This window comes from Diadema antillarum, unplaced genomic scaffold (assembly GCF_040938485.1).
Source record: "Diadema antillarum isolate AM-2024a unplaced genomic scaffold, OU_Dant_1.0 scf00000167, whole genome shotgun sequence".
Classification (NCBI taxonomy): Eukaryota; Metazoa; Echinodermata; class Echinoidea; order Diadematoida; family Diadematidae; genus Diadema; species Diadema antillarum.
This window is the reverse complement of record NW_027271056.1, coordinates 3,250,823-3,267,079: the sequence shown is the minus strand read 5'-3', so window position 1 is coordinate 3,267,079 and position 16,257 is coordinate 3,250,823. Positions and strand designations below refer to the sequence as shown.

At 36.2% G+C, this 16,257-nt stretch overlaps 2 protein-coding genes across 2 annotated transcripts in view; both read left to right on the top strand.

Annotated features, from left to right (window-relative positions):
* The first annotated feature begins 1,321 nt into the window (after nt 1-1,321).
* On the top strand, nt 1,322-7,448 carry LOC139722577 (LDLR chaperone boca-like). Its single transcript, XM_071633868.1, has 3 exons — nt 1,322-1,676; nt 4,034-4,266; nt 5,667-7,448. Exons 1-3 carry the CDS (start codon nt 1,488-1,490, stop codon nt 6,007-6,009), a joined length of 765 nt encoding a protein of 254 aa, XP_071489969.1. The 5' UTR covers nt 1,322-1,487; the 3' UTR covers nt 6,010-7,448.
* A 4,991-nt stretch (nt 7,449-12,439) lies between these two features.
* Nucleotides 12,440-16,257, top strand: part of LOC139722575 (paired amphipathic helix protein Sin3a-like) — a 36,341-nt gene continuing 32,523 nt past the window's right edge. Inside the window, exon 1 of the mRNA XM_071633865.1 lies at nt 12,440-12,522. The gene's annotated coding sequence lies outside the window, so the exon portion shown is untranslated. The remainder of the gene's footprint in view (nt 12,523-16,257) is intronic.

Below are 16,257 nucleotides of genomic sequence, written 5' to 3'. Positions count from 1 at the left end.
TAAATGTTTGGTAACCACCATGGATGATAAGACTACTGCAGACTACTGTGCACATATCATATGGACAGGAGGATATAAAGAAAATTTTGCAAAATTTCATTTAAAAAAAATGAAAAGTACACATTTCCTTGACCAATTACTGACATGTTAAGGGTAATACTATTTCCCCTGCTTTCTGAAAGAGGCAAGTCAAGTGCTCTTTCATTGTGCTAGTAAAGTGAAAATAATATATTAATTGCTTCTCTTTATAGGTCCTTTATATTGTTTTCCATATGTGACATGAACTGTAGTAGTCTTTTCATCCAGCAATGGCAGCACCAAACTTTCAAAATTCTTAACTTTTGAAGGGATTATCCAATTTGCCTCAAACTTTCACTTGTGCATCATGTTCTAATCATTACTGCATTCACTCAATCCACATATTAGTCTGGGCCATTCCCCTTAACTGATGAGTAACATACCACAAACACAGGAGGGTTTTCACAGAAATTGGACAATGAAAAAATATGTACCCCCTGGTACCCATTATGTTTCACATGCTAATTGCAGAAATGTGACAACAGCTGAAACCATACATAGCCCTACACATACATATCAGCTGAGATGACACTTTGGGCCTACTGACATAATCAAGTCTCAATTGGTTTGTATCAAAATTAGAAATTTATGCATTCAGACAGTAATTAGCAAGTAGCGGTACAACTTGCCCATGAAAGTCATTATATTGCTAGCTAGTTATTGCAATCCCAAATTTTGGTTTTCTGATTCAAGTTTTTCTGACAAACATTTGTAGGCCTAATGTTATTTCAAAATTGCTCTATTTGATAAAAGCAGAGATTGAAACAATCAACATTGTATTGAATTGTACCAGATCAACAGCTGGTCACATTGGGAAAGTAAATGCCCTTAACTTACAGTATTACAGAACAAAAATACCAAGTCATTTAAAAGGTGATTTGTCTGAAGAGCAATCAAATGCAGTGAAACAAGGAAAGTCTTACAAGTTTGGAAGATCACACTGCACAAAAATAATCATACATGTAATGCACTATTCAACTAAATTTAGTTTTTCAAACAGGAATATTCATCTATTACAATATTGTACTATTACTAGTATAGGCCCTGTATTCGATTTTGCGCGGGTTGTAGCACGCACTGTGCATAACACTCCGTCGATTGGCCAATAATCAACGCACACATGGCATAGCCCTCAATCCACACCCATACACACAACACGTATTTATCGCGTTGCATGTGGTGGGAAGAGGAAACTGAAAAACACACACACTCGGTAAACACACGTGTGTGTCAGATACGGTACTGAAAGCAGATTTTGCATACGAGTTCTTAGGTCTCGTACAATCGCTAGATAGCTTTGAATTCCATTTATTTCAGAGATCGACGACCACCGGTACTTCACAAACAGTAATTACTACGTGCCTGTGTACCACGGAAATTTCGTGTTTTTGTCGATTCTGCTAGCTACGATGGTTGGATCACGCAAGATACTTGTGTTTTGCACAGTATTGTGCGTCACTGGTTCTTTTGCTGTCGCGGACGAGAAGTCAGAGGAAGAAAGTGGTTCTGAGAAGGAAAATGCAGCTGAGAAGTGGAAGAAGAAGGATATCCGTGACTACAACGATGCAGACATGGAGAGGTTGTTTATGCAGTGGGAGGTGTGTAACTAATTCATCAACATGGCCATAACTTGTGTGTGTGTGTGTAGGATAGTATACAAATAATTAACTATACACAGCCCAGTCGCTGTACATAGCGTAACAGTGTCTGGTCGGGCTAACAAATAATGAATGTTTATGAGTTCAATGGACAGAATATTTCATGAGGTGAAAGATGAAACGAGCCATTCAACGAGGCGCAGCTGAGTTGAATGGATCACAGTACATTTCATCTTTCACCAAATGAAATATTCTGTCCATTGCACGAATGAAAAACATTTATTACCAGGTATTTGTTTTGTATAACGCCTTAAATAGATCCTTGTCATTTTGTGTTTTCTTAATTTAGAAACGAGAGAATCTGAGATCGCGAGAGTGCTCACTGAGCGTTTTACGCTAGTGCGCTGTCGCATACACACACTGCACACGCAAGCGTTTTACACGCGTAGTGTGCGGAGCTCTCGGCGTGAGCAAAATCGTATCGATCAAAAATTGCACGGTAAATGATCATGGAGCCACAATTGCATGGATGATGACATCTTGGTGAAATGGGCCAAATGATCAATGTAAAACTAACAATCAAATGACACAGATTTCTTCAGGCGTTATATAATGAAATACCTACATTGTACTTGTAGAAGCCTCGATCCTCCTCCGAGAAAGGGGGGGGGGGGGCATTTCATGAAGAATTATGTTGGATTTGGTGTTTTATTTTCTGACAAACTGTTAAAAGCTACTGAAGTCATTGCATCTGATTGGCTGAGAGCAAATTTGTCAGAGAAAAATATCTGACAAAATGCTTCAAGAAATGCCCCATGTTCTTGACTACTTCTTCATAATTTCTTCCTCCTCCTCGTCCTTCGCGACCTCCTCCTCCTCCTCCTCTTCTTCTTCTTCTTCTTCTTCTTCATCTTCATCGATCATCTTTTTCTCTTTCCCCCTCTGCCCAAGAATCTCTCCTGACCCAGCCCACATCTCCTGAATTTTTAATGTATTTCATGTAGTACGTGCCACAGTTTTTCTTCTGATGTTTCATTACTTTGCATGTCCATATCCAAGCATAAAACATTACGATTTATTGTACCAATTCAACTTATTTTCAGCCAGTGTAGTGGAGGCTATTCCGCTAAGTTTTTACAGTATGTCCCGGTATACTAGATCTAAATAGATATATTATTGAAATAATGAATGGAAAAAATAAAGCTCCTTTGGTAAAATGCTAGTAGCACTCTAATTGTTCCCTAACAAGACTAGTCACTACAAAGAGACAACATCATAGCAGTACATTTTTCAGCTTCAAAATATTTGCAAAACCTTGTTTCAGAATACGTCCCTGCCAGAAATCTCCATTCATGTAATAGTAAACGATTAACAGTTAAAAGAACAATCTCGACTCTGAGAAAAAGCCTTTGTTTAACTGCAGTCCCATCTCTCTGGAACGCTCTTCCACTGAGGATCCGATCAGCAGAAACCATTGAAACATTTAAAAAGCTTCTGAAGTCATATATGTTCGCATCTTGTTTTGGTTGAATATTCATTGAATTGCTCATCGGGTATATATTTCTGTCTCTTCTTCTTCTCCAACCTTCTTATGTACAACTATGATTGTAATGTATGTTATTCTCTTTATAATTATGTCCCTCTGCGCCTCAGAATAGGCTACTAGATCGATGGCGCATTACAAATGCTGTACTTATTATTATTATTATTCTGTAGAATCGGCAAAAGGAGGAATGATATGAGCCAGAATTTGGATGGCATGCATGGCATAGTCATGGGCTCAATTGCTCTCACTTGGGGCTGGACAGACCAATCAAGAGTTTTATTACAATATTAGCTGAGCCACCTGTAGACTGAAAAATCTGTCTATTTGGAAGAGTTTTTTATTGTTTTGTTTTTGTTTTTTACATTTACAGCTTTCTTGCATAGACACCCTTTCATTTGTAGGACAGATAGATTTCATCCTAAAAGCAAAAAACAAAAAAACAAAAAAAAACCCAGAAAAACAAAAGCAAAAAAAAAATAAATTAAAATGGTTTATTGACAAAACTGATTGTACAACAGATTACTTTGTTTCCTTTTTACATGTGCTGGAAAAAAAATAAGATAGCCGTGTTTTCTCAAGTCTGTTAACAATCATGAATATTGGTGATAGTCAATCCTACTTTCCAATATGCTGAAAGAATTGCGACAACATATAGCATGGTTGTTGAAGATCATCATTTAAGAAATCTTATATTGATTTCTCTCCAGAAGTAATTCTTTATTTCATCTGTTTTGATGCTTGATGCTCAAATGAATCCATCATGTTTCTCAATTCATCCCAGTATTGCGTGCTTTGATGCTTGTCTTAACAGGAGGATGAAGAAAAGGACCCTGATGATCTCATGGAGCATGAACGCCCCGCCCCCAAGATTGACTTCTCCAAGATCAACCCACAGAATCCGGAATCCGTCCTGAAGCTGAGCAAAAAGGGCAAAACGGTCATGATGTTTGTCACAGTCTCTGGGAATCCCCCTCAAGAGGAGAGTGAGACCATCACTCAGAGATGGCAAGATGAGCTGTTTCAGGCCAATTATCAACTGCAAAGGTATACTTTCCAGTGACACAACATACATGTATGCTCCTGTGACAATTGCCTCGGTCTCAGTTTTTATCCAGGGACTTAGGGTTAGGGTTGTAATAGGGTTTTAGGTTTAGTTTGATGAAAAGATTAAGATTAAGGTTAGGGTTATGCTTGTGGGTAGAATTTATGATTGGCTTAGCATGCAGATATTTCATGGAAGCAGTTGTTGCAGGAACAAACGTCATGAAACCATATTTTCTACTCAGTAACCTGCTGTTTGTGGAATAACCTCTAGGGGAAGTAAGATGTAGCCTCTGGAATATTTTGCTGTCTAATGGAATCTCGAGTCACTTGGGCTCTGATTTTCATTTAAACAAATGAAATTTGAGTCTTCAGGAGTGGATAATTAAGTACAGTGCACTCCCGTTATAACGAAATGCTCGGGACCGGCAGTTTTCTTTCGTTATAACGAAATTTCGTTATAACCGAACAAATACGATATATAACGAAAACAAGGAAACCACGTATATATATCATATTCTGTTTGCTGAATACTCATCATACACTGCAAAGCTAGGTGAAATGTGATGGGATAACTGTATTACAATAATAAACGCAAGTTCCCCTAAGAAACTGTGCGTGACACAAGGAGCGAACACACAGTGGTGTGAAGCGTCCACCCATGCAGAGACGCTATTGTTCCGCTACGTATTTTCAAAAGCAATTCGCATTTCGTTATAACGGAACACATTTCTTTTGTTTTTCTTTGTCTGTAGCGCTCGGAAAAGACTTCGTTATAACGGAAATTTCGCTATAACCGTGTTCGTTATAAGCGAATTTTATACCATAGACTTTAATGATGATAATTTTGGGACCAGAAGATTTACTTCGTTATAACGAAATTTCGTTATAACCGTGTTCGTTGTAACGGGAGTGCACTGTACATTCAAATGATTGTGAGAAAGAAAGATGTTGAACTCCCATTTCACTTTTGTGTTGATCTTGCTACTTTTCTCTCTCTCTCTCTCTCTCTTTTCTTTTTATATTTTGTTTTTCTACTCTTGCTGTTTATCTACTTTATGCCTAACCTTTTCCCCTTGTTCAAATGCAGACACAGCAACAAATACTGGTTGTAATTTACGGTGTCATCATTTCTTGTATCTTACATGATTTTTAAGATACATACGTATTTAAAGCAAACTATGGAAAGTAAACCGAAAACTACCAGTACTGATAATAAGCCTGCTAAAGTTCTGATGACCAGAACACTAAATGAATATATTTAATCTGTTTAGCTGTAATTGTGAAAGAAAAGAAAGTATAAGGTAAGGATTGTCGAGCTCAAGTTGATCACTTCTGAACTCACAATTGGCCTCAGTGAAAACCATTTAACATGTTGTTTGCCTTGCTGTTGTTGATCACAGGTACATGGTAGATAGCAACCGTGCCATTTTCCTGCTGAATGATGGCTCCCTTGCCTGGGAAATGAAAAATTTCCTCATCCAGCAGGATAGGTGCCAAGAAGTGACTATTGACAACAAGAGCTACTATGGCCGAGGATCTGGAAAGAAGACGGACAGTGCGGGAAACCTGTTGGAAGGAGAGGTGGACGACAAGGCGCAGAAGAAAGACAGGAAGAAGACGACGACGAAGAAATCAAAGAAAAACGTGAAACCATCCAAAGATGACAATAAGGTGAAGAATGATGCCAAGGCTGCCGAACCAAAGAAGGAAAAGAGAGTTGAAGAAAACAAGACAGAATTGTGAGAACATCTAGGCATTAATCTGACATTAGTTAGATTGACTTTTACAATTTCCTTGATTGGATTGTATAGTGGTATAAGGCTTTACCCACCCTATGTTTTACTTAACTTAGTAAGACAATGCTGTTGTGTGCTGGGGTTTATTAATGGATTTTTTTTCTTGTTATTATCATTATTTATTTTTTTTTTAAGGTGGCCATTTTTGCAGAAATTGTCACTGGCAGTAACACAACTCATTACAGAAGTTTTCACAGCAAATCAAACATTAGGATTACAGCAGCTTGTGTCTGTGGTTAGTTTGATAGATTTTTCATATTCTGAAATATGCATGAAGCAGCCAGCGTGAAGAGATTGTTTTGCACTGTACATTAAGTACAGAAATTACAAAACTTGAAATTTTATGAGTATACTTTTTATTTCAAAATATGTGAGAGCTGCCAATGTATTTTGCACTAGATATTTTCTGCCCATGTGCACAAATTGGTATAGCAATAAGTGCCACTGAAGGAAATCATAGAGCTTACATGACAATGCTCAGACATTTATCTCAGGTCAGTGTTATAAGTGGGTTTCAGAGGACTTTTGCAAATTATGTAGACCGTTAATCTCACTGCCATGGTACTGTGCTGCACTGGTGGATGTGGTCTCCCGTCAGATGAATCTATATTTTAGATTGATGCAGTGTTGGTCATTGGCATGCATTTCTCATGTCCTTGCACTGGTGTTTGTGGTAATGCTAGGTAAAAATCTGTCCAAGCCGGATGTTTACTCTTGACAGAATTGAATGACAAGTATAAAGAGAGTATCTAGAGTGAAATCACCATTTTTTACATGAATTTTTGAGATGTTGTGATTTCGATTAATGATGTGTTTTTTGACCACTTGCTGCACTATTTGGGAATTCCAAGTTGTTTTTTGTGAGTCACAAGCAATTGAAAATTGTGAAATTTCAGAATGAGGGTAGAGAGATGATGGTATCATTACTGTCATTAATGCATACTTTTCATCTTGTACTTGTGGATTAAGTTTAAGAAAATGTGCTTCATGTAATATTGCAACTGCTAAATTTAGATTTGTGCAAAAGTATATGTTTGAAGATGGATACATTAAATCTGAAAGGAAGAACTGTCTTAAATGTTAAATGGGTTAAAAGAAAAGAAAGAGGTGTATATCAACCTATTTTTATTTTTGAGCGGGTGGGAGAATGTCTGTTTGTAAATTATGTGTGTGTACAACTGGATAGAAGATATTAGGAATTTGCAGCAAAATGCATACAAGAGGTGAAATGTTGACAAAAATGTTAAAGAAAAAGGTAAAAAATGTTTTAAAAAAAGATCCTTTGAAATAATAGTCTCAGTCTCAGCATAAGCCATTTAGAAATAATTGTAGTAATGGCTGTTTAGTGTAAAAGCATTCAAAATGTTGCACAAGTCATTTTCTGTTTAAGATAAATCTTGCATGATTTTCATGTCATGAATGCTGTTACGGTCATGGCAAATTAATGAGTGAACATTTCAAACATAACATAATGGTGATATCCCTACAACACGCCTTCCTTGAAATAAATGATGTGAAATATTATTACAATATACTTATAGTAAGAAAAAAATGTTCATTTTTTTTTGCACTAATTTTATGTCACACAAATTTTGTGAAAATTTCCATTTGTACACCAGTTGGAAGTGCATGCAGATAGCAATTGCTGACAATTTTGATTGGCTGATGCTTTGATCATCAGTTACAATTCCTTGCAAATATTTAAACGATGCATTTCTAGCTCTTGGATAGGGTAGGGTAGTCAGTGCAAAGTGTGCCTGCTTTAGTCACCATCTTGCTTCTTTTTGTCTTCAGCATTTTACGTAACTGCAGTACAATATATTAAAAGTTTTCAGTTGACAAGGTAGGACTTTGCTACCATTAGCCTTTTTGAAATGACCTCTTAGTTGTTCTGATTGTAATGCATTAATTTGCATTGAGTCATAGTCCATTATGAATGTAAAAACAAAAAACTAAAAAAGAAGAAATGTGCTTGTTTGAGTATATATGTTAGTGCAACTCAAATGTTTTTCAATGAAGTATTTTCTTGCCGCTATGTTTTTAGGCATTATACATTACGCTTTCTTGACCTGTCACTCATTGAATCACACTCAACTGATTTTCTTTTGATTTAGCCACAGATTGTTCTGATGTTTGGCTAACGGCCAATTTAGGACAGTAGATTATTCTTTTCTATCACATGATCACCAGCAGAGAGGCTTTTTTCTCTTCCTCCATTTTTATACAAAGATAAATTGCGATTGTTTTGTATATTTGCTTGACAAAATATTTCATATACACTTGTAGCTGTATACATTATATGCCTTTGGATGCTATGGGTTAGAATGCAATATTTATGTATGTGGAGGATGAAGAATGATTTACAATAGTGCCTTGTTTTCTCATTGTATGTGTATCAGGAATAAAGATGTAGACATAGTCTTAACACTATTCTTCCATTGTCATTGTTAGCTTATAAGGCTTCAAAAAATGTTTCAGCTCATAGTTTCTAGGATTATTCTGTAGATGTTTTATTGTGTCTTGACATTGGTGGTTGTCGTTTAATATCATAAATGTCATGCTGTGCTGGTTGCTGTTGGAACCTTTCCTTCCTTATCAATTTACTTCTTTTTTCTTCTTATTGTTGTTATTGTTATTATTATCATTATTATTGTATTGAGCTGCTTTACAAGATACATTTGGCAGGAATAAATGTGAAAGGAAGAAATCATATACAGTTGTTTTAATACACCAAGTTTCATTGTATATGATCCACCAGAGCCTTTTTCCTTTGCAAATTTTGTGTTTTGTTTGAAATTGTGGATGTTGTTGTTTGTAATTATGCTTTTACTGGTCTCAACACAAATGTGCAGTTTCATATGTCCTGAAACAACTGAAAAGACTTGCTCTAACAAGTTGGGGTATATGTTTTGTGATAAGTTTTCATGGATATTCAGTCTTTAAAAAAAGTTAAGTAACCCATGTTTAATGAATGAATGAATGCACATCATAATTATTATTGTTATGAGCAGCCCTTGTGATACTGTAAAATATCAGCAAGGACAGAATTTTACTCTTTAGTAGAGACTGCTATGTGTATTTTACATAGGCCTGTCGCACTAGATATGATGTAATGATATTTATTGTATGAAAGAGTTACAATGATTATCAGTTGTATTCACCCATATGTTGTACATGTAAACCACAACCTTTCCTTGCAAACATTATTTTTTTATGTTGTTATCTAAAGCAGGCTAGGCCTGAGGATTTAATTATCTATGCATTTGATTTCGGTTTCTTTGTAGAGATCTGTTTTTTGCAGTTTTTTTCACCAAGGGAATATTGTATTGAAGAAGTCTTGTTAACAAGATGTTTGACCCACTTCTTTGGCATCTAGCCATGGTGCTGTAACAGAATAATCAGAATGCATGTCCAGCAGAGCTGCCAAGCCTCCCTGGTTCTGCTGGAGGCTCTTTGGAAACTTACCGTGCTTTTACACGTACCAAGAGTGCTTAATTTGAATGATGAATGATTTCAATTAAGATTCGAATCATTGTTCGTTTACACGATTGAGGAAGGCTTCACAGATTCTGCAGTTTTGAATTTCAGAGTGAGGAGGGGAGGTTTAGCTTCTTACAAGATCCCATCAATTACTCTTGAGCCGTCTTTCTGCTGGAGTGATTGGAAGGTCACTGTAGTGTAATCTCCATCCCCCCCCCCCCCCCGGAAAAAAACAAAAAACAAACAAACAAACAAACAAACAAACAAACAAAACATGATTGGAGTTTAGTAGCATTCATGCTGTCATTTCATTGCTTAATTGATTAAAGTCTTTAATTTCTTTACCAGGTAAATGGTGTTTAGCACTGTGAATTTAATGTTTGCTTTAAGATATCCTACTTCAAAATCTGCAATTTTAGCCTGCTGTGAATTAATTTTATATGAGAGCTCCATGTTATTTTCAGGGGTGGTCTACTAACTTAAGAGAAGTATGGTATATCTAATACATTGCTGTGATTTTCACTCTTTCAGATGAATAAATCAAAATCAGTCAATTTAAACTTGATGCACATTAGTTTGAAGAAGATGAACAGCTTGAAGTAGAAAGTTTTTGTAAAGAGATTTTTTTTTTGCTTTTATTTGAAACATTTTATTGAGGTACTTGGCACAAGAGTGAAGCCTAGATACAAATTCAAGCAGAAATGAAAATAAAGATGAAAATGTAGTCATTGTTTGTCACATTTAAAAAAATACTTTTTAAGGTATTACCTTGCTTTGAGTGATAATGCTTTCCTCATTGGCCAAATGTGTATTTGTGTTACCCAACAGCAAATCTATATGCACCTGGCAGGTGTGAAGAAGGTTTGTAGTGGCCTGAAATGTAATTAACTCTACCTATATGATAAATAATGGGTAGTGCTGGGTACCAGTATTACAAGTAAGATTTTTTTGAGGGGTTATAATGTATCTTTTTATTTTCAATTTATATGTTGTGTCATGTCATGGTTTAATTAACAGCAAATGTTTACTCGTTATTTGTGTATGGACATTGTGCACACAGTATGTTATATGTGATTTTCTGCCTCCTATATCATTATGAATATCTTGTTTTGTTTTGGTTTCTTTTCATCAGTTCTTTCCAAAATTTACCCAGGGTTTAAAGTGAAATTGCTTTACGATTTCCATAGCACTTTGGATAAAGCATGTTACATTGTATATGCAAAAATTTGTTGTAGGATTATTGAATATCCTATGACTGTTTCTTTGTAAGACATGTGAGATGTAATTCTGTACCCATTGTTATTTCCATGGAAAGTACTTATTGCAAATTATTATGTACTATGGAATATTTCTTTGTAAGATTCGTACAATATTGCAAAGCTATTTTCTCACATTTGTATGAATTACGATGTACATTGTGAAATGTAAGTATTTCCATATTCTGTGCACGTTGTCATCCATGTGATAACTTCAAGTGCTTTCATTAAAAGCTATGTGAACACCATGATCTTGCCTGTGTATATGTTTTAATTGTAGATAATTTTTGTTATGTTGAAACCATCAGAAAAATTATAGCTCTCAATAATATCACTATACATGTGTCTATGAATATTTATGAATGATCCATCCATGGTATTATACCAGTTATCAACAAAGGCATTTCTCCATGATTTTTATCTAGATAGAATACAGTCAACCTTGCATAGGTCGAGTCTATTTGGACTGAAGGAATAGCCTCAACTTATAGAAAATTCGACTTATGAGGGATTAAAATCAATGGAATATAAGAGAAGAGAACTCGAAAAGACCTTCGAGTTTTCAATAGGTGATTATTTTGACTTATGCGAGGTTGACTTCTTAAAGCAAGGTTGACTGAATATCAAAATAATATATGATCTATTGTATAGTGTAGCATACTACTTTCCAGGGAATGATGGATATATATTTTTTCAATGGATAACTCACGAAGCAGTAAGCGCACATGCTGTCATACAGACAGAGGCAATGCGTTCTTTTCGTGATTTTACAAGCCAGCTATCATTCACGAAAATGAACAACCTACAAATAATTGTAGGCTCCCCAGCAGCACAAAAGGTTCTGTGCATTAGTACTTGTTGGAAGTCACTGTATTTTTTTCTTTTGAAAGTGATGATACATCTTGCTCATTCTGTTAAAGTGGGTCAATGAAATTAGGTATATAATCTGATATATATATTAGATATATATCTTGCAAGTCCCACTTCATGAAATATTCATACAAAATATGGTGAATATACCAATATAACAAAAGCAAATATATATTTACCATAATCAAATCTTTTGAGTTACACACACACACACACACACACACACACACACAATGCAGCCTCTAAGATCTACTTGTGCATTGACATACTGATATATTAATTATATTCCTCTCTCTCTCTCTTTATGTTACATGTAGTTGGATTGGCTTTTTAGTCGTGTACTTTTTTGTATTGATCTTACGATGTAGGCAAACCACAATCTTTTTGACCAGCCTCCAAGTATTATTATGTATGTATGGTTTCACATACATGTAGTTGTCCTAGTGGCAAACTATTATCAGGTCTCGATGAATATGATAGAAATCATGCATGATTGGCGGTTCATAGTTTTGCTCAAAGATCTGATTAGAATCTTCGAATACTTGTCATCGTGGTCTGTGTCATTTGTAGCATTACTGCTACGGTATCGCGCCGTGTGCTTTGAACATGGATTGCTGTCTTGAAAATGTTACATTTGATTGGTTAGTTAAGGAAAGGGGGCGTAGGGCGCGCATTTCGTCTGCCTAAATACTTGACTGCCATTGGTTGTTTGACGTACATTGAAATGACGTTTGGGGTCATCTCTTCATTTATATATGCAAATTAGGTATGCAGCTAAATACGGGAGTGAAGAAGGCCTTGTCAGCTTCGTGCTAATATCTTACGGAATCTTTAACATCGGATAAATTTCATCGGTAATGATTCATTTTTTCAGTTTTGTTCAAGTGTGGAAATTTACTGTTCTATGAAGTGTATTCTTGGGAATATTTTGTTCAGGATTGCCTGTGAATATTATCGGCTGGTATTGTGAGCGTAGATGGTTGGATCTCGTCACCGGAGTTTCGCGTAGTAAACCCCACTGCTTGCGAGGTTCCACCGTACACGACCAGCTGGTCGAGTGATCAACCAGTTCTTGTTTTCCTTCATATTTTTATGTTTGCTAGAAAGTTTGCTGTAGCTGTGGTAAATTCCATTCCGCAATCCAATTTTGTAAACATCAGCCTTCGAGAGGTAGTTTTGTCACTTCACATAGGTGGTAAAATATCGCCAGAAAGTCAATGTTTTGATGATCAGGAGGGTGGTATTCGACCGGATTGTACAGGTAAGCCCGTCTCGAAAATGCGTGCTGTTCTTTCCAAAGTAAGTAAAGTAAATCGTCCTACGTTGTTCTTCGCAAGCTATTTTGCACTCATTTTCTACTAAGTGAATGTCTAATATGTATGTATCTAATAGGTAAGTATCTTACGGTTTTGAAGTGTAATGTAGTGAATATATTCCAAATCGCTTTCACTCGAAATGCTTTTCTCTCGGATGTTTGCTGTGCCCCAAATCTCATACGGCGTGTAGTAGATGGACGCAAAAGACGCACAACGTATGCACATTTTCACAATGGGTGAATGAGAATTGATTGTACGCAGGACAGCACAGATCAGTAGGTGCGCGATTTTCGAGTGTTGTATTCTGCTCTCTGGGCTGTGAAAATTGGAGATATGCGTACATTATGTACTCTCAAGTCTAAGGATCATGTTGTGTACTTGGGTTAAGCTTAAGTCACTGTAAAATGCTTGTTATTTGCAATCCAATCGACAAATGCATAATGTCTTTTCAAAACGGAGCTGATTACGGCTTCCTGGTTTTTCTTGGATTTTGTTTATCGGTTGAAACCATTTTGAATCTGCAGGGGTGTCATGTCAGATCAGCCTTTCAGAGGGAATTAAGCTCGTGTGCAATTTATCATTTTAGATATTTATTCTCCCTAATAACATGAAGTGGAATAAAGATTTTGTTATCTAGTTATGTTTTTATTAGATTTGGAGTATTTTGTGCAGCACATTGACATGAAGTGTAAGATGATATATAACCAATAAAATGCTACTCTTATTCACTATACCTGTACTAAAATGGTTCATGCTTGCTCAACCTGATGGTTTGCGTCGGCCATATTTGACACAGCAACAACTATGCTGCTGACATAAACGAGTGTGCGGCAGGCAGATTTAGAGACTTAGCATCCCACACAGTTTTTTTTTTTTCTTTCCCCAAGAGATTAACCGGCATTGTATATTTATATTTTAAAAGATTATGAGGAATGTATAGACTTCTATGCACAGTTCAGACACTGGTGAAAATAGCAGTCCCAGTAGCTTTACAAAACCTGTGCTCATGTGGGTTATTTCACAATATCTAGTCACGACTGCAGTGTACATACATGTACGTATTAATGTGTAGATAATCTATGTACCGTCTGTAGGAGTAAAATCTAGCCTGTCCTAAAAGGGCCATGTTACATGTGCAGTGTAGGCTGAGTATCATGACATGGCACAAATGGTAAAGCATTAGTCAGAGAATGTGCTGACACTTAGTGGGGTTTTTCCTTTATCATACAAAACATGAATGAGAAAGTCTTCAATACTATACTACTAGTATGTTGACTTGACTGAGTACTGGCACACTTGTACGTTGTACGAGTAGACCACATGTACAGGTACATGTACATATGTACACTGGGAGTGTATGTATATGTACATTTTATTTTAATAGCCACTGATCTAGGTGCTGTTTCTTTGTACATGTAGATACAAATCAATGTAGTTTTAACACAGATTTGCTGGAGTAGCAATAACATTAGACAGCTGGGACCATCCCACAGCTTAGGCCTACATATCATCCTCTTAGCTCTTCATGTTACCAGTGCTGTGATAGTTCAAGTTTCTGTGTTTTGTTTAAAGCAGGTCCTATATTCACGAGGGTTTAATTTTCGTGCATTTTGCGAATCACGGTTACAAATTTAAGAACGAGAATGTTGGTCGTCATGCGCTAGAGAAATAGTGCATTTTTAATAGCCTCGGTGTTGAAAGCAACATCTTGCTAAAATGTTTGTAACCTCATTCGCGAAAATATCTGTACAGGAAAATAACAGCTTATACAGTATCAAAGGGCTTTTCATTAAGAATCGAATGCCAGACACAAGTGATGGTTATTTGCAGGGTGAAAATGTAATATTGTCAATATACAGTTTCCTACAAGATTGCTTTTTGTAAGTAACACAGGTATACTTACGTGTATATATAGGCCTACAAGCCATCTAGTGGCAATGTCATTTGTAATGAAATTATGCAGGCCAGTAGCTAATGACAGGAAAGAGAGCCAAGATTTGCAAAAATAAAATGCTCATGAAAGTTCTTTTATAAACTGTATAAATGCATTGAATTCCAGGGGCAATTTGCAAAAATTGCTTGTGGTGAAAAAAAGGCTGTCAGCTCCAATTCATGAAAATTTCATGCCACCAAAATTTCTTGCGTTCCAGTACAGTTTTTCGCGGTGTTCATGAATAGCGCGAAAATGTGTGCTATGTGCCTGTGCGTGATGATGCCACGCGAGTGTCACGCGAGAGAATGATATGCGAGAGAATGCGTGGAGACGACCTCATTTGTGATCAATTATTCCCTATGGCACTGAAATTACTGTACAATTTGTACATTATTTTATACATGTTGTGCACACTATGATGTAAACCTTTTTACCAGCATTCATCTTAGGGAAACAAACTCAAACCCATTGAGAAATGAGAAAATATGGTACAAACATACTGTATGGTTAGGCAGCCTGCTGAGTTTCTTCAGTTTTTATTGGCACAAAATTTCATAGCTCAATAAGATGAAATGCAGAAGTTGTATTGCACATGCTACACATTTTATACCAGCGATCCTGTCATGTTTGCATCCAAAATTTTTCCAAGCTTTATTATGATCATCTGATCATCATTTTATTTTCGTAGATTTTGCAAGTCAGATGCTTTTTGTGAGTTTAACAGCAGACGAAAATATTAACTCTGATCCTGACATTAATCTGATCCTGACATTAATGCAGCCTGCACGTATACAGTTGTACATTTCTTCCTTTATTGCTGTACTCTATGATGGCTATTTTAATCACTTGCAAAATTATCTTCCAGTCCCGATTCGCAAAAAAGAAAAAGAAAAAGTAGATTGACTAGATATTGTGTTTTGTAAATCTCTTCTCTTGGAAAAGTACATAGATCTGTAGATGCACCTTCAGTATTGTAGTACAGGTACCACACGAGGTGTATTGTCAGGAGTTGGACATTTCACTAAAGTTTGTTTAGATGTTGTGATTGTTGCTTGTCTACAAACAATACATACAATGCAGGCTGGTCCACATTTTATACACTCACACACACACACACACACAATCAAAAACTTGATGTTGCATGTCAATGTATGCAGTATTATGTATTGTATGTGTGTGATGTGTGAAATCCCTTGCAACAGAGTTAAGGGCTCTAGAGCAGGCCATTAATGCTGTAGGGTTATGAATGCTCTCTGATGCAATTTTATCCTTGTGTTTGAAGATCAAGACCTTTATGAATGTGCTGTTTTCCGAAGATAAAGATGTACATGTATATTGCC